This window comes from Monodelphis domestica, chromosome 7, assembly GCF_027887165.1.
Source record: "Monodelphis domestica isolate mMonDom1 chromosome 7, mMonDom1.pri, whole genome shotgun sequence".
Lineage (NCBI taxonomy): Eukaryota > Metazoa > Chordata > Mammalia > Didelphimorphia > Didelphidae > Monodelphis > Monodelphis domestica.
In genome coordinates, this window is record NC_077233.1 from 190,602,969 (window position 1) to 190,629,194 (window position 26,226).

The following is a 26,226-nucleotide window of genomic DNA, read 5'->3' on the forward strand; positions in this document are numbered from 1 at the left end:
AAACCTGTCCTCTTAGGAAGCAGCCACTTTATTGGGGCATAGCCAATAGAAGTAAAAGTTCCTCCGAACTTTAAATCTTTGATCTTATGAGGTTAAATAAATTACTCAAGGTCACACGTACAGAAAACATCAGAGTAGGTCCCTGACTCTAGAGCCAATGTGCTTTCCACCATACCATATGGTTAAGGACAGAAAGCAAAAATATTTTTCCCTTGAATTTGCTTCCTATACAGACAATAGGTGCTATATGCCATAGTGGATAAAGGGTAAACCCTGGAGTCAGGAAGACAAGTTCAAATCCTGCCTCTGATATACAAAGCTTTGTGATCCTAGGACAAGGTTCTCAACATTTTGGTATTCCAGGCAACTCTTAAGGAGTTACTTACAGATGGCTGACTAGAAGGTATAGGTGAGGTGCTAGTCTACATCAGTGAAAGAAGTTCTTTCAAGGAAGAAATCACAGGTCCAAACAAAGGGAACAAATGTACAGAAACTGTTATCCAAATAGTTCAGTTATAGCATTGGACATTTCTTTTCTCTCCCTCTTTATAAGCTATAATGACTGCATTTTTAAAATTTTTAATAAATTATTGTTATTCTGTCTCTACAAACATGAAGATTTCAGTATAGAAAGCATATGATAGTATATGCAAGCACGAGTTTATGTATAGCTTGCATTTTTAAAGCATATCCTCAGTTAGAAACATAAGCTCTATAGCTATCTTATTTGTTTCTTTACCCTCTGAACCTCCCTCTGATCTACTTTGTGCTGTGTTCTTTAAATGTAATATTAACCAGAATAGTTAAGTAATTCACCCAAAGTCCACAGCTAGAATGTGACAGAAACAGGACTAGAACCCAAGTATCCTGAAGTCCCACACCAGTACGCATTTCATTAACACTTCATTCATTATTAAACACTTAAAAATTTTACTTACACTTTATTAACACTTTTACCTTTTCTTTTTTGGGGCATTGCTATCACTAGCATGTCTCTCTTGCATAATTTTCCACCCCCAACACACACACACACACACCCCCCTAAAAATTTAGGCTAATCAAGCAAAACATTAGCCATGAACAAAAATTGTGTATGATACATTTTATCCCTACTCCATAACTTTTCCATCAAGATATAGTTATTGTGCTTCAGGATGGTCCTTTGGAATCATGGTAGATGATGACATTCATCAGAATTCTTAAATCTTTCAAAGGTATTTTTCTATACAATGTAATTGTAATTGTAGTGTTTGTTTTCTAGGTTCTATTCAAGTCATTCTGTATCAGATTATACAACTTTTCCTAACTTTCTTTAAAACTAGCCTTTTCATCATTTCTCATGGTGAAATGGTGTTCCATTACATTTATATGCCATGGTTTATTGAGCTATTTTCCAGTTGCTAGGTACTTCCTTAATTTCTAGCTCTTTGCTGGAACAAAAAAGTGAATAGTTTTGAGCATATGTGTTTTTCCCTCTTTCTTTGACCTCTTCTAAATATAGGACTAGGAATGGTATCACTGGGTTGAAGACTATATGTAGTTTAGTGAGTTTTGGGTTATAGTCCCAAATTGCTTTCAAGAATTACTGGACCAATTAATAAGTTTCCCCAAAGTACAATAGTACATCTTTCCTATGAAAATTCAACCAGAAATTATTTTTTTCTTTTTTGTCCTTGTTGCCAGTTTGATGAGTGAAAGGTAGAATCTCAAAGTGGTATTAATGTACGTTTCTCTCAATTATTTATGATTAAGGACATTTTTCATATGAGATATTGGTACATTTTTTTCCTTTTGAGAACTGTCTGTAATCATATGACCATTTATCTGTTGAGGAGAGTCTTTTCCCCTCATATATCTGAAATAGTTATATATATATATATATATATATATATATATATATATATATATATATATATATATATATATATATATATTGGATATCTGATTTTTATAAAAGAAAAACTCTGCAAAGATTTTTTCCCCATTTTTTCCCTTCTAACTAGCTACATCAGTTTTGTTTGTACAAATGCTTAATTTATTGACCCTCTAACCTTTGTTTGGTCAAGAATTTTTCCCAAAATTGAGAAAGGTATTGCCTTCCCTACTCCTCTAATTTGTTTATGACAAAACCTCTATATCTGAGTCTTATATCCATTTGGAGCTCCTAATCTGTCCTACTAACCAACTTTTTTATTTTCTAAGTAGTACTGAATATTCTTGATGATTACTGCTTTGTAACATAGTTTAAGCTCTATTTTTCTACTATTTTTCATAATTCATTGTTTATGAGTTCCCTTGAGATTATTGATCTTTTCTTCCTCCAAATTGATTTTATGGTTTTTCTTAGCTCTAATAAGTAACTCTAGCTCTTGAATTAAGATAGATGCCATTTATTATGATAAAGAAAGTTCCAACTTTTTCCTAAGGTTTTTAATGTGTGTATATTTATCTGCCTTTAACAGAAACAGACCCTATATTTTGTTAGTTGGGTCATGCCCTTTTTGGTCTTAACCTCAATTTCCTGGTCTCCTGTCACTGGTTTCTGTCTCCTCTCATGTATTTGTACTCCAAACATTGAAAGACTTCAGTGACTGATCAGATCTCTGTGGCTCACTATCCCCATTCCAGGAACTGCTGCAGGCTACCATTCCTTTTCCCTCCCCCAACCATTCTGAGTGCTGTTTTGGGCTTCCATCATGTTCACCTGAACACCTAATGGATTTTTCTCCTAGAACAGATCTTCCAGCTGTTGTTTTGTGTAGTCCTCAGCAAAGTCAGGATACGTAGTGATGTTTCTTTGGATTCCTCGATCATTATTTGATCAAACACCATTTTATATCATTGCTGGAGTATATTTGAAGAATTGGGCAGCTCCCTTTTGACTCTTTCCACTGCCATTTTAACTATAAGACATTATGTAATTTATAGAAGGTGAGTTCAAGCATATTTAACCATAAAGGGAAAATGTGAAAATGATCTACACTCCTACAAATTTACAAATTTACACGAGGACTTTTTTTGCTTATTAGATTCTTCTTATAGTTTTCAATTAGGAAAAGCAATGTCCCTTACCCCAACACTTCACCTTGGCAAAGGGTGCATTCCTGAAAAACTGTGTGAGAGATTAAATTAATTAAACGGCTGATTCTTCCATTACTCATAACCATTAGAATTTATAAAATCATATTTTATTTGATATCATTTAAACAACTCCATGTGTATATTTCCTTCCCATACCCGACCAATGAATCATTTATAGCTTCTTTTTATTGTTCATCCTTCATTTTCTTTTTAAATTTTTTCTTTTTATTTCTTTCCCAGATTATGTATTGATACAATTTCTAATATTTGTTTTCTGACATTTTGCTCTCCCTTCCCATTTATATCTCTTTGACAAAAGTGAGAGAAAGGATAAATAATGTTGGCATTCTAGGGACAGTATTTTTAACTGAGAAGGACAAGGGAGAACCCTATAAACATCAATATAACTCTGAATAAGTTCTACATAGCAAAATGTAATATCAGACAAAACAGTCAGAGATTTAGGGATGGAAGTGACATCAGAGGCATCAAAACCACTCCTCCTCCTCATTTTACAGATGAGGAAACTGAGACTAAGAGAGATTGACTTCCCCAGGGTCACACAACTAGTAAATGCAGGCTTTAAAATCACATCTTCCTGACTTATGTATATGTATTCAATAGAAAAATATTGGGAGCTGATAAGCTTGACACCTGAAAAGATCTTTTCCCTTGACCTTTGGAAGTAAGAGGACTTTCATATACTTCCATAAAAAGGATCTCTTATAAGATCCTTCTGAAGTGATTTGGAAAGTGTACTAATGTGGGACTTTGGGACCTTTGGTTCTAGTCTTGTTTATGTCACTTTCGAGGAACTTTTATATTTCTAGCCTTAGGGCCATGAATTAATAATCTCTAAAGTTGCTTCCTTTAGTGTTTCATGGTTCATATTTGTGCTTTTTGCAGAGACAATTCCTTCATTCTACTTCAAGTCTGCTTTTTATCACCAAAGTTGGAATGATAGATAAAGAGAACACGATGAAATGTGGCTTTTTGGGACATACTGTTATCCTTCAGAGAATAACTCTGTAGCAAGGGGTTGGGACTGGGAGGACAGGGTGGTGATAGTAAATGATGGGTTGGTTTTGAGAAAGAAAGACAAAAGGGAGTGGCTGTAAGGGTTTGATTTTTTTTTCCCATGAAGCAGAATATCATGTGTTTCCTTTAATCTGTCATAGCCAATGTGGCAGAAAAAGAAAACAAACCAGTCTTCACTTCCCTGAACTGTGAATGTGGAGCCAGTGGTGTCAGTGAATAAGGATTAAGACTGTGAAATTGGAATCAGGATGGGAATGTTGGGCTGTGAACTCAGGGTTAGGTTTTGGAATGAGTCTTGAAGGGAGAGTTAGGTGTCGTGGCTACTAATGAGCTGTATCACTTTGAGTAGGTCTTGTGAGCAAGTATTCAGCTCCCTTCTCTATTAAAATGAGATCGTTGGTCTCTTAAGCTTCTTAGTTTCAGTGTTATTTGTAAACATTTGTAAGCAGCAGTGTAGCATAGTGAGAGTTACAGTAGTAGAGTGAAAAGACAGAAAGCTAGCTTTGGAGGCTGAAAGACCTCGGTTTTAGTCCCATCTTAGACACAGGCTGTATGTGTGACTCTGGGCAGGTCAGTTAGTCTTTTTAAAAAAATCATAACCCTTATTTTCTGTCTTAGTAACAGCTCTAAGACAGAAGGTCACCGGTGAGACAAGTAGGATTAAGTGATGTCACATAGCAAGGAAGTGTCTGAGGTCAAATTTGAACCCTGATCCTCCTATTCTAGGCCTGGTGTTCTATCCAATGTCCCACCTAGCTGTCCTACAAGTCACTCAATTTTTATAGACCTTAGTTTTCTCATCTATAAAAGGATGGGATTAGACTAGACAGCCTCTGATGTCCCTGCTAGACATAGGTTTATTATCCTCTGACTCATATGAACACTACGGTCATTTCTCTATCTGAAGGCTTTCCCTTCATTGACTTTTACATTTAGGACTGGGGTGGGGGGTACTTTTTAGAGGTCACCTATCTAGTCCTTTCATAGATTAGGAAACAAATGTCTAGAGAAATTAAGTGACTAATGTAATTCTAATTTTTTTCTGGGTTCTAATATAGATCCTTGGAATTCAGAATCTGAATTATTTTTTTTTTCTTTCCACTCTATCCCACCCCGCCCTGCTGCTATCTTTTACAACCCAGATGCCAAACACTTCTATAAACATATATATTTTTGATCAAGTATTGATTTAGAAGCACTGTTTTATTATTGAAGGTTGGGGGTGGGCTTTGTCTAGGTGTTTACTGTAGGATGCTTTCATGCATTACCAGGGTCCAAAAATGCAACAGAGGAAGATAGCTGCCCATGATTGATCTTGGGTATGGGAATTATACTATGAAAATTTTTGAAATGATATGAAGAGACACCTTTCCCCCACCACCTCATTTCTCGTTTCCTTCCCCCAAAACAGGACAGGGGAAAGAAATTTGGGAATGAGTTACGGAAGTAAAAAGTAACCCAAAGTTATCATTTTTGAGGAATACCCTCGTGAGACACATCTCTACTAGTGTCTAATCTTGCCTAGGAAAACAAAAATAGAAAAAAAGACAGTTTTTTTGTGAAACACAATTATAAGGTATATATGTGTCTCTCTGTGTGTGTTTTCATGTGTATGTTTATGATATTTTCATGGGAACAATATTATAGAATCTTTAAATGATTTATTAGTCTATTAAGGTTTTAAAGGGATTATAGAGTTAGAATTGTATTTAGCTATAATGGAATTATTGTGAAGCCAGTGACTATAATAAATGTGAATTGATTTCTTAGCGTAGAAATAGGAAGACCTGAGTTTGAATTTTACCCAAATTGCTTTACTTGGCTGAGTGATATTGGGCAAATCTCTCAAACTTTTTCAGCCTCAGTTTCTTCCTGAGGAAATTGGGGATGAAAATATCTGGCACCCACCTCACCAGATTGTTTGGGGGATCAAATTATAAGATATGTTAAGTGCTTTATAAATCATGTTGCTGTATGAATATCGACTACTATTGTCACAAGAACAATGTTAAGTAGCATATAGTGACACATTTGAGAGAGGTCACAGGCTTTTAGGAGTAGGACAAAGAAAATTTTAGGAAAGGCTTATAGATTGTACCTGGCAAAAGTCTTAGTTTGGTTTTAAATCAGTGGTGGATGACTTGTGTTTTTGTCTATAAAATGGAGTGTTAAAGATTTTATTGTGTAAACATTTATACATTTCTTTAGAATCATGGATAAAAAAGTCTAGAAATCAGATAAATATACATAAATTTGCCAATTATTTCAGTCATTGATCTATTACTTAGCTACTTATGGGAATGGGCATAAAAGCAAGGAATACATGATAGACACCTGTGCCCTGTTAATTGAACTGGTTATTAATTTTATTAAGGCTTGACCAAAACTTCGTCCTTCAAAGCATTTCTTAAGATATGCCCCATGAAGCAAACTGAGAGTATGAAAAACTCATAAGGGAAAATGTTTAAACTGTATAAGAAAACTATGGTTTCAGACATTTAGGAGAATCATTGAGATGTAAATCCCAAGTACTATATAACTGTTTATTCATTAAAGAATCTCCCTATAAAATTTCTATTTCATAATCTTGTTAGAGTATTTAAAAATATTTTTAGGTTAGACTATTTAAAATTTTTAAATATCTTAAAGTGATTCTTTTACAAAATACTCTTTAATTGGGGGCAGTGAGGTGGCTTAGTGAATTGAGAGTCAGGACTTGAGGCAGGAGGCCCTAGGTTCAAATTTGACCTCAGACACTTTCTCGCTGTGTGACCCTGGGCAAGTCACGAAACCCCCATTGCCTAGCCCTTACTGCTCTTTTGTCTTAGAACCAATGCACAGTATTGATTCTAAGGTGAAAGGTAAGGGTTTTAAAGAAAACAAAAAAACTCTCTAATTCAGATTTTTAATTCATATTGATTCAATGCCCCCCCTCCCATTACACTTAGAATATCCTTTTTCTTCCCCTTTAATTGAGTTTGCAGGGGAAGATAAGTCTATTCTCCTCCAAGAATACATCCACGGTGTTCATATTTTTTTTAATGATGAGATATCATGTAGGACTGTGGACATGCCTTTTTGAGACCCCTTGCTTCTTGAGAGCACAATATTGTCCACTGATAGTCATCAGAAGATATAAGAAGACAGGTTTGTAAACCATAACTAAAATCGGTCACGTCTTGATGTGTTTTCCGAAGTGGTCAAACTGTAGAGTACACTAGAAAAGATTCAGTTTTGGAACAAATCCAGGTCCACAAGTGAATCTCTTTATGATTTTCCAAGTGGAAATGAAATGTTTACTAAGATCTGATAATATAACTTGGGGAAAATGATTCTTCCCCATCAGATTTTAAAAGGAAAAAGAAAAGAAAATTAGCAGCTTTGAGAACAAAATTCTGTGTCCAGTATTTCTGGTAAAGTTCCATTTTAGATCTGTTTAAGGGCCAATCCAGGAGACAAATGTTAAGGTTGGTTCCAGAAAGTATTTACATAGTCATCTGCTAAATGTTTTAACCCTTTTTTAGTCCCTCTTAATTTCCCCAATTTACTTTATATGCTGAAGAGCAAGTGAAAAGAATACAAAGGACGAGAAAAAAGGGAAAGGACAATTCAGTAGAGGCATTCACACACATATGTGTATATTTATATATGCTAGAAATCAAGGAAGGGAAAACATTCCAACAGATGAGAAGTAGAAACGGAAAGCTTGAGAGTTTCAGGCAAAACAAAACAAAACAAAACAAAACAAAAACAAAACAAAGAAAAAAGAAGAGCTTAGAAAATGAAATTTTTTTCCTAAGCAAGTTTAGAAGAGAGCTATGATAAAGGAAGAGAGGTTATTAGATAAGAATCAAAGGAATAAGAAAAAGTAGAATGAAGTATTAATATAAAAGGAAATTAAAAGTCCAAACACATTAGAGACATTCACTTTTTAAAAAAAAATGACATTTCAAATAGTTAAAAAGTATTATAAAATGAAAGATATAAAGAGTGAGGGCATACCAACCAAAGAAAAAAATAATGTGAAAGAACCTAAACCGGTTAGAAAAGGAAGGCAAAGCAGTCCTCAGAATTTAGCTGATTGGCCATTTTATTTCATCAAAGCACTAACTCCCATTTCATACTGAAACTACATAGAGAGATTTGATGCTTCTGTGAGCCATGGAGGAAATGAGAAGATAAAATCATCTTTGGTAAAATATGGATGACAATTTTCCCTAAGAGGGAGGGGAAGTAGGTTCTGTTATATGTGACCCTATATGCCCACTATATAATAGACCACTGCGTACTTACACGTAGTCTCTTTACAATGCGACTTTTATTACCACCTCTTCTATCCCCTCTCCCCAAAGCCTTAAGAAACCATTTTTGTCAAGTGTGCCATAACTGTGCCCTACCTTGACCCAGGTAAGCCTCTGGCTTTGGGTCCCTCCAGCTGATAGGAGTGACCACAGCGGTATGAGGTGCCATTTGACTTCTGCCCGGGTCAGACACCCACCGCTGCCTCTGCTCTCTCGCACATGCGTTGTAGAATGCGATGAATACTAGTGAAGCTGGGTCTGTCTGTGGGCAGCTTGCTCCAACAGAGACGCATCAGGTTGTAGAGCTCTAGAGGGCAATTCTCAGGGCAGGAGAGGATGTTGCCATCCCTTACGTAGAAAATCACCTCCTCGTGTGCCATCCCATAGTAGGGCTGCAAGCCATAGGAGAATATCTCCCATAGGACCACCCCATAAGCCCAGACATCAGACTCTGTTGTGTAACGGTTGTAGAAAATGGACTCCGGAGGCATCCAGCGGATGGGGATAGCGTCATTCTCATTGGCTTTGTAATAGTCTGCTGAGTAGATGTTCCTGGAGAGGCCAAAGTCAGCAATTTTCACCACCATATTATTACCCACTAGGCAATTTCTGGTGGCTAAGTCCCGATGGACAAACTTGCGCTCTGAGAGGTAAGCCATGCCAGCGGCTACCTGCCTTGCAATACAGAGCTGCTCAGCACAACACAGGGGTGGGGGCCCAGGACTGGAAAGGCGGACCCTGGTAGCCAGGTTACTGTGGCTGAGGTGGCACATGGTCCGAGGTGACATGTTCCGGAGATACTCATTAAGGTCCCCATAGGCCATATACTCGAACAGCAAGCACATCGGCTTACCAACAGCACATACTCCTAGAACCAAAATAATTGGGGCAGTTGAGTTTGCCAGATCATAGAGAGGGTAGGGAAAATGATCACAGGATACACAGGATCATCGATCTGGAGCTAGAAGGGATCTCAGAGATCAGCGACCTCATCATTTTACAGATGAGGAAATGGAGGGCCATGGAGATTAAATGGTGGTGGCAGTGACACAGGTGGGATTTGCTCACAGGTCTTTTGATTGTAGAGCCTGTGTTCTTTCAACTATATCACCATACCTTGGTGGGTGAATATAAGAGTAATAATCGGAAAAATCACAGAATTGTAGGATCAGCAGCAGCAATTCAATCCATATCTAGGATGGACTTTCTAACAAAAGATATTTGACAAAACTCCCTGCTTCACCATCTCATTTCAATTGTACCTTGGACTTTGGAACCAGAATCATCTCTAGATATAAGGAATATAAGAGACCATAGTAAAGGACCATAACTCAGTATCAAACCACCTTTACTTTTGATCTTTATAATCTTTCCAGTAACTGAATTCTTGTTCTCTTATAACTATTCCTCTGTCTCATCCCTCAATTTTTTCCAGGGACTAGCATACTGTCTCTGAATTCCAGTCCATGTGACCAGATTTTTGCTACCAAATCTTCCTGCTCTTAGTTAACTGCCTGCCTATCTGGACCTCCATATATTATCTACTGTTGAGCTATGATGTACACTCTCCTGTTTGAACCTCTGTCTCTTGTCAAACCATCAATGCCACCTACCTTCCTGCCGTTAGCTCTTCCAATAGCACAATGCTTAGATATTTCTCCTTCTTTCCATCCTCCATCCTCCACCCCCCAATATTTTTTGTTACTGTAGATATCTTGTTTTGATCATTTCCTCTCAAGCCTAGGAAAAGCTCTGTTTATCGCAGCAGGATTCTGAGAATATATACTGAGTATAAATTGGACTTGAGATAGAAGAGAAGGTAAAAGGCAAAAGGTATGCTTTGTTCTCTGGCTAACTAGTAGGGCAGGGAAGTGATAGGGAGAAAGTATTCTTTGATATTAGATTGAAGAAATGATCAAGGACTGTAGAGAAGAAAAATAGATTCTGAGGAGGCAGAGAGATATCTTTATAATAAAACTTAGCATGTGGAAACGTGATTCAAAATAGGGAAAGAAGAAGAAAGATCTATGAAGTGATTGTACATTAGGTTTTCAAGTGGTAGTATCTTCTGTAAGGGATATAAAGGAGCTGTCAGAGAAAGTTTCATTTTGTGTCCAAGGCAACAACTATTTCCTGGGATTCATCCTTTCATTTGGCATTAGTTGTGACAAGATTAAGAAAATGTGTTATATAAAAAAAAGATGTGGAGATCTTAGTCGACTCAAAAAACTATATAAGTTAATAGAGCTGAAAAGGGTAATGAGATCCTAGACTGTGTTAAGAAATACATTTTTAGTTGGAAAGATCTACATGAACTGATGCAGAGTGAAATCAGCAGAATTGGGAGAACATTGTACACAATAATAGCAATATTGTCTGTTGCTCAACTGTGAAAGGTTTAGCTAATCTCAGCAATGCAATGATCTGGGACAATTCTGAAGGACTTAAGAGAGGGAATGCTATCCAGAAAAAGAATTGTTGGAGTTGGATGCAGATCAAAGCATACTATCTTTCATATCATTTAATTTATGTTTTTATTTGGAGGTTTTGGTTTTGTATGAGTGTGTTTTTACAACAATGACCAACATGGAAGAGCATTTGGCATGATTATATATATACATACATATATATATGTATATATATATATAAAAATATATATATATATACACACACATATACATATATATGAACCAGATCAAATTGCTTACCATCTCTGAGTAGGGGGAGGGAAGTGCAGGAGGGAGAAGATTTGGATCCTATAATTTTTAGAAATGTGCAGGAAATTATTATTATATGTAATTTGAAAAATAAAATATCTTTGAATAAAAAAACACATTTTGGGAGCGATGCCATTTAAACATGTCTGATTTTTCATGTCCCCATTTGGGGATTTTCTTGGCAAAAATACTGGAGTAGTTTGCTGCTTCCTTCTCTAGCTCATTATACAGAAGAATAATCGGAGGCAAACAAGGTTAAATGACTTGCCCAGGATCATATAGTTAATAAGTGTCTCAGGCAAGATTTAAACTCATGAAGATGAGTTTTCTTGACTCCAGTTCTGGCACTCTATCAGGGACAGAAAAAATAAGAGATGATATAAATTATACAAATCACTCTGGGCCTCAGTTTACTCCTCCATAAAATGAAGGGATTGGAATAGAGGATACATGAGATCCTTTCTAGTTGAATATTTATGATCTATTATTTAATTACATAATTTCCTCAGTAGGTAATGAATTCTCTTTAAGTTAGATATTGACTTATTAAGAACACTATAGTGGATTTTTTTTCATGTTTCAGATGAGGTTTAATTCTATAAGGTTTGAATGATCATAAAAGATAATTACATAAGACCTGGTCTCAGGTGTTCATTTCATTATGTACTCCCTCTGAAGATGAATTAGGAAAGTTACATTTTTGCTTCATTGTTGTTTCAATCTGAGGCAGGATGGAAAAGTGGAGAGAGCACTGGAAGAGGTGTTAAGTCCCATCTCTGCCATTTATTAGCTGAGTAACTCTTGGTGCCACTTTATTCTTTAGTTCAATTTATTGATCTATAAAATAGGAATAATAATGTCTGATCTATTAATCTCTCAGGGTATTGAGGCACTCAAATGAGATAATGTGTGTGCATGGCTTTGACAACTAAAAAATGCTATATAAAAGGTAAAAGCATTATTGAGATTATTTTCCCCTCATTGATAGTAATGGAAAAAGATGTCACAGAAGTGATGATATTAAGTGGGATTAATAGATAACACTTTAAAGTGCCTTAAGATTTTCATAGGTATGATGGAGTGCAGAATAATCATTTTAATTCTTATTCTATACTATGTTGAAGAAATGCCATTTGCATGTGGTTTAGGCAGGCACAAATTTGAATACCATATCCTTCCCTTTCTTCCTGATACCACCCTCTCTGTCCCCAATTTCTATGTCCAATCTTGAGATTTTGCTATGTGATTCTAATTCTAAGGGCTCTATCAATCCCTATAGACCCAATTAGAAATGAATAAATAACCACACTTTATTAACTTTGGGTAATTTGGATGTTCTTTCCAGAAATTTCTCCAGAGAAATAAGATGCAAAGATTTTTTAAAAATAAGATCCCCTCATGGTTTTCTAGGTGGTTGTTTTTGCATGTTTCATACTTCATCAGCAACAAATATAGGGTGGACCTGGGTAGAGAGAATTGGACTTGGGGTGAATAAGGTACAAATTCCTCATCAGACTTTTAACTAGTTGTGTGACCCTGAGCAAGACACCTCTCTTCTGAGCCTTAGTTTTCTTATCTGTAAAATGGGGATCAATAATAGCATTTACTTTCTGGGATTACATATGTTAGCATAATATATGTAAATCATTTTTCAAACTTTAAAATACTCAAAAAATGTCTAATGAATTACTGATGACTAGCAGTTATTATCTATTATGCATAAGGCATGTGCTGGGTTCTGTTCTTTGGCATCTGACATGACAATTATAACGGTTTTTTATGTCACACTTCTCTCTTTGGAAGACGAAGGTATCGTATTGATGGTTTTGCCCCTGACAGTTCTCACTAAATTCCTAGATGGTAAATCATATTAAGGTCTAGTAAAAAAGACTCCCATAAGTTGGGAGTCAGAAACCCTGAGTTCTGTGTGTGGCTTTGTCATTTATTAGCGTCCTGATCTCAGGGCAAGACTCTTCACCTGGCTGAAGCTTCTTTACTTGTCAAGTGATAAGATAGGACTGGATGGTTTAAGGTTCTCTTAATTCCACAATTCTATGAGTATCTCGGGCACGTATGCCTTTCCCTTACTTGTAGATTGGAATGTCCATGCTGAGACACACTCACTGGTTTTAAAAAGCCCTGATGTTGGATCCAAGGACCTAATGACCCTGACAAGGCTCCTTTCACAAGAAATATCATTTCTGCTTGAGTGTCCCTTAATGCCTGCCCAGCTCATTTTCTGCTTAATGCTACTTCCTCCCAGGAAAACAGGAATTGTTAACGAAATGTAGATGAGAATAGCACTAAAGAAGAATGAATATCAGGAGAACTGAATTGAGTGTTTACAAGACACAGCCAGTGGTATTTTGAGGAATTCCTCTGTGAACATCAGCCTCCTTCTGAACTCTCTATTGGGCAATATAGACAATCCTGCTGCTAGGGTGTACTTTTCCATGCATACTGTTGGGATTATCCCTAAACCATATAAAGTCTGTGATGGAAAGACAATGCTTCATCACTCCCAGTGGTCTGGGTTATTGTGAAATCCCAAATGCTCCAACAGAGCTGAGTGATCAGTATTTGGAGAAACAGTGAACAGGACCTGGGAAAGGAGCTTGAAAGCCATCTATTAGAAATTCCTAAAGCTCCTACGGTTCCATCCACTGCTATAGTTTCTCCTTCACACTTTAAAGAGCAAGTTACATTAGAATCTCCCTATTATCCTGGTCCAGACGTAATAACTGTATGACCTTTGCCAAATCACTTCATTCCTATTTGCCTCAGTTCCTCATCTGTAAAATGATGTCACTTAAAAAGGAAATGGCAAACACTCCAGTATCTGTGCCATCCATTGGGGGTCTCATCAAATCAGACATGACTGAAAAATTAAACAAAAACAACAAACAATGCCCTGTGGTAAATACAGAGTATTCTAGAAACATAGGATCATAGATTTAGAGTGGGAAGAGACTTTAGAAACCATTGAGTCCAACTCCATCATTTGTCAGATGAGGAAACTGAGGCTTATCAGGGTAAGGACTTGTCCAGGTTTCATAGCTGGCAAGTATTCAAAGAAGAATTTGAACTCTGATTTTCCTGACTCCATACTATTCCATACTGCTTCAGGAATATTGGAGGCAAGAAATCAAAACTATTAATAAACACATGAAAAAGTGTTCTAAATCTCTGATAATCAGAGAAATGCAAATCAACACAACTCTGAGGTATCACCTCACACCTAGCAGATTGGCTAACATGACAGCAAAGGAATGTAATGAATGCTGGAGGAGATGTGGCAAAGTAGGGACATTAATTCATTGCTGGTGGAGTTGTGAATTTATCCAGCCATTCTGGAGGGCAATTTGGAACTATGCCCAAAGGGCGATAAAAGACTGTCTGCCTTTTGATCCAGCCATAGCACTGCTGGGTTTGTACCCCAAAGAGATAAAAAGGAAAAAGACCGTGTATAAGAATATTTAGAAAGAATTCAGAAAGAATTGCTCTTTGTTGTGGCAAAAAAAATTGGAAAACGAGGGGATGCCCCTCAATTGGGGAATGACTGAACAAACTATGGTATATTCTGGTGAGGGAATACTATTGTGCTAAAAGGAACAATAAAGTGGAGGAATTCCATGTGAACTGGAACAACCTCCAGGAATTGATGCAGAGCGAAAGGAGCAGAGCCAGGAGAACATTATACACAGAGACTGATATACTGTGGTACAATGGAATGTAATGGACTTCTCCATTAGTGGCAATGCATTGAGCCAGGACAATTCTGAAGGACTTGTGAGAAAGAACACTAGCTACATTCAGAGGAAGAATTGTGGATGTAGGAACACAGAAGAAAAACAACTGCTTGATCACATGGTCGATGGGGATATGATTGGGGATGTAGACTCTAAGTGATCATATAGATCATAATTGATCAATAGTGCAAATATCAATAATATAGAAATATGTAAACCCAGTGGAATTGCATGTTGGCTATGGGAGGGGGTGGGAGGAAGGGAGGGAAAGAATATGATTCTTTTAACCATGGGAAAATATTCTAAATTAACTAATTAAATACAATCCCCCCCCCAATAAATAAACAAATAAATAAATCTCAGACACTTAAAAAAAAAGGAATATTGGAGGCAGCAATGGATAGAACCAAAAAGTTCACATCTAGAACTGGGAGATTCTCCCCCCCCCCTTTTTAAATAGAGTGTGTTACAGAGGATAAATGGGAAGTAAAATTGAATAAGAGAAAAAAGGGTCAATAAATTAATGCACTTGGTTCCCTTTCCTGTATTTTCAAGTGGGTTCTTAATGTTGAAATCTGGAAGAGCAGAGCCATCTGGTGCCAAATTACTAACAAGCATATGTAAAGGTGTTTTGTAGATGCTTCCAACATGCAATTGTGTGGGATTAAAAAAATTCATTTCCATTTTTAAAAAATCTTAGAAATGAAGGATCTTGGTCAATAGAGTGCTGGGCCTGGAGTCAGGAGGACCTGGGTTCAAATCTAAAATCAGAAACTCCATAGCTATGTGCCCCTGGGCAAGCCACCTAACCCAATTCCCTAGTCCTTCCTGCTCTTCTGCTTTGGAAATGATATTAAGACAGAAGGTAAGGGGTTAAAAAATTAAGGAGCTGTGGGTATGGAATAGAATATATGGGACAGTAGGGCATAGTACTCTATAGAAAGGCAGCATGGTGATGTAAGAAGAACTCCAGCTATGTTCAGGGGTCTACAGTGTGAATCCTGGCATTGCTACTTATCAATTTCTGGGCAAATCACTTAACCCTCTGAATTTCAGGGTCTTCATCTGTCTAATTGGGGATGGCACTAATAGTTACATTACATTTGCCTGCTGCTAGGTGAAGTAGTAGATATTGAGTTGTACTTGGAATCAGGGAGTCCTGAGTTCAAATACTACTTCAGGTGCCTTTATAGCCTTGTGACCAGAGAGAGAGACAGACATTTATCTACCTTAGTTTCCTCATCTGAAAAATTAGAATAATAATATACTATCTATTCATAGAGTTGTTGTGAGAATCAAGTAAGAATATATAAATAAAGCTATTCTCTCTGTTTCTCTCTCTCTCTCTCTCTCTCTCTCTCTCTCTCTCTCTCTCTCTCTCTCTCTCTTCCTCTCTCTCTCTTTCTCTCTCCATATGCCAGCTAACATATAGTTCTATGTGCCAGGAACTGTGCTAAATGTTTAACAATTATCATCTCGTTTGATCCTCACAACAACCCTGGGAAGCATATGCTATTATCATCTTTATTTTACAGATGAGGAAACTGAGGCCAGCAGAGGTGAAATACCTTGTCCAAGGTCATACCACAGTAAATGTCTGAGGATGGATTTGAACTAGTGATTTCTTGACTTCTGGCCCAGCACTTTAACCACTATATTCCCCTAACTGCCTCATATAATAAGAAACATTATATATATATGTATTATATAAACCTTTATGTTCTATATATATTAGCTATAATGATAATAATAATTATTATTATTACATGACATGGTTGTTGCAAAGGTTATAGCAGATACTTTCTATTCTATACATATAACATATAAGGGCAGCTGGGTGGTATGAGTATTGGCCCTTCTAATATTAAAAATTAATATCCAAATACTCTAAGTATTATATTTTGTAAAGTTTAATAATAATAACTTGAAGGAAAGTATAGGCTCAGTAAAGGAAAAGCTTCCTGGGACAGCACATGTGGGGGGGGGTTGGGGGAGGGACAGGAGAGTGCTGAGCACTACAAGCAGAGAGAGAGAGAGCCAGGAGGCAAGCACCAGAATAAGAGTAAGACCCAGAGGGTGGGCTACTCACACCTTTATCCATACAATGTTAGCATGCAATTTGGGGATGAAAAGGAAAGGGATGCTGGATTTACACCTCCTGGGATCAAGAAGACTCATTTTCTTGAGTTTAAAATCTGACCTCAGATACTTACCAGCTATGTGACCCTGGGCAAGTCACTTAACCCTGTTAACCTCAGTTTCTCAACTGTAAAATGAGCTGGAGAAGGAAATGGTGAACAGTATCTTTAATCTATCTTTATCTGTCCAGCATCTTTGCCAAGAAAACCTCAAATAGGGTAATTAAGTTTTGGACACAGCTGAAATGACTGAACAACAACAATAAATATATACATGTAATGTAGTAATACATAAAATGATATCAATTATGGTTTATTAGTATCTATATGTATAATCTACATATTTATTACATAATTATTAGTTACACATTAGTGTTAATTAACTGTTAGAAATCATGTTAATAATTAGATATGTTAATTACATGTAATTGTTATCAGACATATCTGTCTAATATCTATATTAGATTTTATTAAGTATCATATAATACTTATATAAAATACAATGCAGCAATATAGGTATTAAATGTGCCTTGAGAGCCAAATCAAACAAGACAGAACTGAAGTTTTCTAATTGGGCAGCTAGCTCTATCCCTTCTTCCTGGGATTATTCCAAACTCACCTTTTGCTTACTCTCTGACTTCTTCATTTCCCCTCAGAAATGCCAGGTGTTTTCTAGACGTCTTCCTCTTTTGGACACCAGCCAAACAAAGGTGTCATATGGAGGAGGAAACTGAGCTGCCTAAGCAGTAATGCCATTTGTCATTGGGGGTATTGTCATATAATAGCCTATCTCATGACTTTTAGTGCGTGCATCTAATCACTGGATGCATGTTGTGCAATTTGTTGGCTAGTGAATGCCCCTACTGGGTCTAAAGAATGCCCAATGGTACTGTATGCACACTTCTAATACAGAGGCAGGAAAGAGAGAACCATGGGATTTTGGAGCCAGAAGATATATCAGAGACCATTATCACTAATCCTTTATAATATATCAGCAACTGATCATCTAGAAAGAAAGGAAGAAAATGAAACAAAAAAAACAGTAACCATGGAGGTGATGCCTTGAAGATGCCAGCAATGAATTCTGGTAATACTCACTGGAACCAATGGAAAAAATCACTCATCCCTATTTCTATCCTTATTTCTTGGGTGAAAGACAGAAAAGTATGGTAGAAATAGCATTGGATAGAGGGGCATGGAACCAGAGCTCCACTTTTTTGCTATGCTACTTAATCTATGTGGCATTAGGTAAATCTCTCCCTATCTTCCACATCTCAGCATCCTCATCAGTAGGTTGGAAGCCTGAATATTTTGCTGACCAAATTTTAGCATTCAGGATGTGATGCAAAAATAATCTGAGTCAGAGAAGAAAAAGTTATAAGCTCAAGAGTATTTACACAAGAGTTTGCCTGAATTTCTGTCTTTACTATACATACCTATACATACTTGTCAACATAGGGGGACAGAGATTTTCTCTGGCCAAGAGAAAGCATCAAAGTCTTCAGGCTTCTGAGGACCCCACTTGTGAGAGGGAAATGCCACAGGAGTGACTTTTGAAATGAAGAGCTTAGATTCAAAGATATCTGAAAATCTCTTTTAGTTTTAGTTCCCTTGACAATTGATAATTGATAAGTTGATAATTCACTGTGCCCCACCAGCTGCCCTAACGGTCACCATTGCTGATCTTGAGTTTCTACAGGTGCTGTGTGAGGAATGCGGAAGCTAGGTGACATAGGGGACAAAGTGCCAAGCCTGGAGTCAGGAAGACTCATCTTCCTGAGTTCAAATTTGACCTCAGACACTCAGTACTATGTGACTGTTTGCCTCAGTTTCCTCATTTTTAAAATGAGCCAGAGAAGGAAATGGCAAACCACTCTAGTATCTTACCCAAGAAAATCCCAAAATGAAGTCACAAAGAGTCAGACATGACTGAAAATGACTGAACAACAAACCACAATTTGAGGAATAATCCAAAGTTTCCCAGGGAAGGTCTGATCGCCCATTTTCCTTTCATACCTAGTAGTCTAACAATATTCGGATGATCAAACTCTGCCATCAGGGCTGCCTCCCTCTGGAAATCTGCTTGCATGTCTGCTGAGGCTTCTTCTTTGAGCATCTTTACTGCCACCATGGTGAAAGGCTCATAAGGTCGTAGGCCAGGAGCTCTGAGAATTAAAAATAAAGAGCAATGTTTATGGATACTATAGGTTTATCTGTGCCCACTTTTATCTTCCATATTGAAATTTGTCTACCAAATACAATTACTGTGTTGGTGTGAATCGAATCTGTCAAGTTTGAGTTTGTTGGATATTGTTTTAACATGAGTATGGCCTAAAATTGGCATTATTTTTATTTTACATTATTTGTCTATTACATTAAAATTTCCAGGTAACTCTTTTCCTCCTATTCCCCATTAAAAAGGCATCATTCAACAAAAATGTATACACATATATAAAATTATGTCTTTCTTGTTTCTATTTACCAATTCTTTCTTTGAAGGTGGATATATACAAATCATTCTTCAAATAATATTTTGATTGCTGTTTAAAATGCTCTCTCTCTTGACTCTGGTTGTTCTACTCTTCATAATTTAATGTGTCTTTCCATGTTTTTAAAAAAATTAGCCTGATTGTCATTTCTAACAGATTAGTAGTATTCCATCACAACCACATGGCAAAGCTTATTTAATTGTGCCTCAATTTCTCATTCTTTGCCACAACATGAAACTACATGAACATATAGGTGGCTCAATAGATAGAGAGTCAGGGCTAGAGAGGACCTGGGTTCAAATCTGACCTCAGACACTTCCAAGCTGTGTGACCCTGGACGTGTCACTCAACCCTATTGCATAGCCCTTACCACTCTTCCATCTTGGAAATGATACCTAATGATACCCAGTATTGATTCTTAGACATAAGTCCAAAGGGATTGTTTGTTTGTTTTTGTTTTTGAGAGAGAAATGGAGAGACAGAGACAAAGACAAAGAGGGAGATATGCATAGAGACAGAGAGAAAGCTGCTATAAATATTTAAGAACATAAGTGTTCTTTGGTGATACATAGAAATGCTGATGGTTTATGTGAATTTATTATATATCTTGTTAACTTTGCTAAAATTAGTGATAATCAAACTAACTTTTTAGTTAAATCTCAAGGATTTTCCATATATACCATCATATTGTCTACAAAAAGAGTTTAATTACCCCTTTCTTTGTCCATTCTGATTCCTTGAACTTCATTTTCTTCTTTTATTGTTTTTGCTAGCATTTCTAATAAACTATTAAACAATATTGTTGATAATGGACATCCTTGTTTTACTCCTAATCTTATAGAGTAGGTTTCTAATTTATCCCCATTACATAATGCTTACTGATAGCTTTAGGTATATGCTTCTTATTATTCTAAAGAAAAATCCATTTATAACTGTTCTTTCAAGTGTTTTTAATAGGAATGAGTATTATATAAAAGCTTTTTTCTGCATTTATTGTTATAATCACTTGATTTTGGGGTACTTTTGTTGTTATGATTAATTATGATAATAGTTTTCCTTATATTAAACCATCCATGCATAACTAGTATAAATCTTATTTTGTTATAAGGTATAATTTTTGTGATATACTGTAGTCTTTTGGCTAATATTTTATTTAGGAGTTTTGTATCTATATTCATTAAAGAAATTTAAATACCTTATATTGAATTATATAATTTTTCTATCTCTGTTTTTGCTCATCCTTATGTAAGGAGTTTGGCAGGCCTGCTTCTTTAACAATTATTCTAAGTAATTTATAATATGGGATTAGATGATCTTTAAATATTGGTTAAATTCATTTGTAAATCATCTGGTCCTTATGCCTTTTTCTCAGGAAATTTGTGTGACCCCATTAAATTAATTTTTATAAAACAGGTTCATTTAAATATTTTATTTAATTCTCTGTTAGCCTAGGCAATTTATATTTTTGTAAGTGTTCTTACATTTCACTAAAATTATTATATTTGTTGGCATAAAATTGGACAAATAATTCCTAATAATTGCTTTGCTTTTATCTTCATTATTGGCAAATTCATTGCTTTTTTTATGTTAGTAATTTAGTTTTCTTCTCTTTTAAAAATAATTTTAATCAATAGTTTATCTATTTCATTTTAAAAATAAAACCAATTCTTACTTTTGTTTATTAATTTGATGGTTTTCTTACTTTCAATTTTGTAATCTCACTTTTGGTTTTTTAGGATTTTCAATTTGGTATCTAATTGAGGATTTTTAATTTTTTCTTTTCTAATTTTAATTGTGTACTCAATTCATTGATCTGCTCTTTCTCTATTTTGTTGACATAAGCTTTTAGAGATAGATACTTTCTTCTAATTACTGCTTTTGCTGTATCCCATAGATTTTTGTATATTGTCTCATTAAAATTTTCTTTAATAATCATTTACTCTTTCTATTATATTCTTTAATCCATTCATTATTTAAGATTGATATTTAGCCTCATAATAATTCTTATTCTCTTTCCATGCTTCCTCATTAAATATAATTTTTATTACATTGAGATCTGAAAAAGATGAATTTTAATATTTCTGCTTTTCTTTATTTAACCGTAAAACTTTTTCATTTTCTGTTTTTTTTTAAACCCTTACCTTCCATTTTGGAGTCAATACTGAGTATTGGCTCCAAGGCAGAAGAGTGGTAAAGGCTAGGCAATGGGGTTTAAGTGACTTGCCCAGGGTCAAACAGCTAGGAATTGTCTGAGGCCAGATTTGAACCTAGGATCTCCCATCTCTAGACCTAGCTCTCAATCCACTGAGCTACCCAGCTTCCCCCCATGGTCTGCTTTTGTAAAGGTACCATGTACCATATGCCACTGAGAAAATGACACATTCTTTTATATCCCCATTTAATTCTCTCTATATATCTATCATATCTAGCTTATCTAACATTTTATTTATCTCTTTGATTTTTTTCTTATTGATTATTTTGTTAGATTTCTCTCATTCTGAGAGGAGAAGGTTAAAGTCCTCCACTATTATAGTTTTGGTATCTATTTCTATCTGTAACTTGTTTAGTATTTTCTTTAAAAATCTGGATGCTATAACATTTGGTGCATATGGTTATAGCACTGATATCACTTTTAACAAAATGTAGTTTTACTATTTATCTCTTTTGATTAGGTCTATTTGAACTTTAACTTTGTCAGATTATCATTGCTATACCTTCTTTATTTTTGTTAAGTGAAGTATAATATATTTTACTCTATCCTTTTATTTTTTATTATATGCATATCTCTCATTTTTTAAAAAGTAAAACTTCTTATTTTCTGTCTTAGAATCAACACTGTGTATTGGTTCTGTAGGAAAGGATTTCTAGACGGGCATAGGAATGCAGGATGGCAGCCTGGGATGGTGCAAGATCATTATTCCACAGAGCTGGGCTGGGTCAGGATTCTAGGGCAGTTGGAAACTCTCTCTCTCTCAAGCTAGTCAGACTGGAAGGTGTGCCTAGTGTTCTCCCTAAAAGGAACCAATTGATGAGCTTCCAAGGACTTTGGATTATCAAATAAGGTTGAGTGAGTGTTCCCCTTCACATTGGTAGACATTGTGAATGGTGAGAAACTTTTGGGACCTTGTGAAGACACTATATCTTGATTCTGCTGTTTGATGCAACCATCTGGAGTTTGTGAGAATCTGGGGACATTATTAACCACTTGTAGTTTAGTTTTAGTTAAGTTAAGGCTTTTTAGGTTTAAAATCTGGGTGGGTTAATAGTAGTAGTATTTCCCTAAATTCCCTTCTAATTTCCTTTATCCTTATTTAATTAAATATAGCCCTGTTATATATTTTATTAGTGTTATCTTCTGTTACCCTTCTCTGAAACATTTCCCTAAAACAGTTTTTAATATAACAGTTTTGGCAAGCCAGCTAGGTAAACCTGGGAAAATCTGTTAGAGGGCAAAGGGGTAGTTACAGGCTTTCTGGAAGATTCCATTCTCACTCCCAGCAGTTGATACCTTCCAGGGGGGTGCCCATGGAATTCTCTGACTCTGGCTGAGCTCTGAGGGGTATTTAAACTTTAAAAGGACTAAAGGCACATGTTCTAGGTGACCATTTTGTTTTTGTTGTTGTTGTTGTTGATTTTTTTATTGAATTTTGTTGTTGTTCTGTTCTTGGGTGTTAATATACTCAAAGTGGATAATAATATAAAATATTCTGTGTCATATAGTAGCATCATATACACTATTAATATCATGTCAATAGAATGGACAATGGTATATTGTTATCCCTATGGGAGAGTTTATACTATAGATCCCTTATGTAATTTTTATCATGTTTTTATTATAACAGTTCTGAGGCAGAAGAGTGGTAAGGACTTGGCAATGGGGCTGAAGTTACTTGCCGAGAGCTATGTAGTGTCTGAGCTCAGATTTGGACCCAGTGACTCCCTTTTTTAGGTATGACTTTCAATCTACTGAGCCATTTTGCTGTTCTCAATGTCTCTCATTTTTAAATGTATTTCTTTTAAGCTATTTTAACCTATTGTTGGGTTTTGGTTCTTGATCCATCTTGCTATTCATTTCCTTTTTATGGGTGAATTCATCCCATTACATTCAAAAGTATAATTATTAGTTATGTAATTCCCTCCACTTTATTTTCATCACATTTTTCCCTTCTCTGCCTTTCTTTTTTTTATCACATTCCTCCACAGAAGCTTATTTTTCAACTGCTATCTCTCTAATCTTCACCCCTTAAGAGTCTCTTCTTTATTTTCTTTCCCTGCTTACTTAGTTCCAAATCAGCTTACCTTTCTAAGTCCTTCCCTGATCTCTTCCTCTTACCTTCCTAGTTTCTTAATTTATTCACCCTTCGAAGGTCCCTCCATTATTTCTCATCTTACCCTATTATTTCTTCATATTAATGTCTGTTATTCTCTCCACTATCTCATATCCTTGCCCTCTTTTTTCTTAATATATGCACTCTTTTAAGAGTCCCCCTCTTAATCTTTATCCCTCATTCTCCTATCTCACTATAAGTTAAGAAATTTTTTATGTGACCCTAGGCAAGTCACTTAACCTGCCCCCCCACGCACATTTCTTACCACTCTTCTAACTTATAACTAATACAGTTTTGATTCTAAGATGGAAAGTAAGGTTAAATAAAAAAGAAAAATTGTACCCTTCTGTATATTTTTTTCTCTTTTTTATCCAGATCTAATGAGAAGTAGGCACTACAATTATCACCTTTCCATCCCCCATTCCCTTCATTATAACATTTCTTTCATCCATGTCTCCTTTATATGAGATGATTATTCCATTTTATCCCTTCTCATCCAATTTTATTTTACTTTTTTGTCATTCTATTATATTCAATTTGATCTTGAAGCTTCTATCTGTATATGTGCTTTCAAATTGACCACTAATGATATAATTCTTAAGGTTTAAATATACCCTTTTCTCATATAAAAGTGACCTTATTAAATCTCCTATAATTAGTTTTTCATGTTTATATTCTGATGTTTCTTTTCATTATTGTAAATCAAATTTTCCATTCAGTTGTGGTCTTTTCTTCATCTATATCTGAAAGGGTTTTTTTATTTCATTAAATGACCATTTTTTATCATCATGTAAACTTTGTTGGATAGGTTTTTCTTAGTTATAACCTCAGCTCTTTTGCTCTTTGAAATATTATATTTCATGCCCTTTATTATTTTAGTGTAGAGGTCATTAAATCTTGTTTTATCTTGATTGTAGTTCAACAATATTTAAATTGTTTCTTTCTAGTTGCTCATATTATTTTCTTCTTAATCTAGGAATTAAAAAACTTTAGAGATAATGTTCCTATGACTTCCCCTGTTGGGGTCTCTTAAAGATGGTAATCAATGAAATTCTGTCACGTTCTACTAGTTCCAAAGTTTCAGGGCAATTTTCTTTAATAATTTCTTGAAGTATCATGTCTAAAAGACTTTTTGATCATAATTTTCAGGTAGCCTACAGAATTCTTATTTTGCTTCTTCTTGACCTATTTTCTAGGTCAGTTGCTTTTGTAATAAGGTGTTTCATATTCTTTTCTAATTTTTAAAATTTAGTTTCATTATTTCTTCTTGTCTTAAGAAGTTATCAGCTCCCCCTTGCCCAATTCTTTTTTTATGAGTTATTTTCTTTAGTAAGTTTTTGGATCTCTTTTTTCTATTGGTTGACTTTTCTTTCATAATTAAAAAAATCTTCTATTGCTTTTATTTTTTTCTAAATTTTCCTTAACCCCTCTCATTTGTTTGTTTTTTAAAGATTTTTAATGCCCTCCCAAGAATTCTTTTTGGGCTTGTGTCCATTTCATGTTTTTCTCTGAAGTTTTGGAAATGGATATTTTAATTTCACTTACATACTTTTCCCCCTATTCTGAGAGGTTTCATTTTAGGCATGTTGTCCACATTGAAACCAATAAGTGTGACTCTTCAAAGGAGATGACATTAAGGTTTTCAAGGTACTTTATCTTCATTATGTCATTTGGTCCTAAAAACTCTGTGAGGTAATTGCTGTTATTATTCGTTCCCATTTTACAAATGAGGAAACTGTTCCAGTGGTTAAGTGACATACCCAAGGTCACACCACCAGAATGGCTGGACAAAAATGTAAGCCTAGACCTTATTGATTCTAGGTAGATCTCTCAAGTCAGTAGACCCCCTTATCCACCTCCATCTGACACTCTTAAACTTTTTGTGTATGTCATTGATGCATTTGGATAATATGGTGAAATTTATGGACCCTTTCTCAAAATATTTTTAAATAATTGAAGAGAATGCTAAATTTCAGTTAGAAAGTATTAAAAACAAAGCTAAAAATTTCCCCTTTATAAAACCTCTGAAATTTTCTTTTTTAATCCAGTTTAAAAAACCCCAGCTCTAATAATGAGAGGAGCAAACACTCTGCTAATAGATTCTGGATTCCACAGGAAAGAAGTTGAGATTAATTTAACATTTTAGTTCCATTTTGAAAGCAATAAAATGTGAGAAGATCTGACTCTATGACCAAAATTTCTAATATTCTTCTAAATGATAAGTCTGACTTCATATTCCTCAATCTGGCATATTGACATTTGCAACTTGGAGGTTGTTGGCAATACATTCCTCTTAGATATAACTTGGAAGAATCAATTGTTTGGTGTGATGAGATTTATGAGGTACATAAGATCTTGCTATCAGCAGCCTCTGTTGCTATTCAT

The 26,226-nt window shown here is 35.4% G+C and overlaps 1 protein-coding gene across 2 annotated transcripts in view; it reads right to left on the minus strand.

Annotated features, from left to right (window-relative positions):
* Positions 1-2,004: 2,004 nt before the first annotated feature.
* MUSK (muscle associated receptor tyrosine kinase) overlaps positions 2,005-26,226 on the minus strand; it is a 210,533-nt gene continuing 186,311 nt past the window's right edge. The window contains exons 7-8 of one of the 2 annotated variants that reach the window (XM_056806213.1): positions 19,041-19,189; positions 2,005-9,288 (exon numbers count right to left, since the gene is read on the minus strand). In XM_056806213.1, coding sequence (XP_056662191.1) covers positions 8,606-9,288; positions 19,041-19,189 — 832 coding nt within the window. In that variant the 3' untranslated portion in view covers positions 2,005-8,605. The remainder of the gene's footprint in view (positions 9,289-19,040; positions 19,190-26,226) is intronic. The other variant, XM_056806214.1, reaches the window with a different exon arrangement.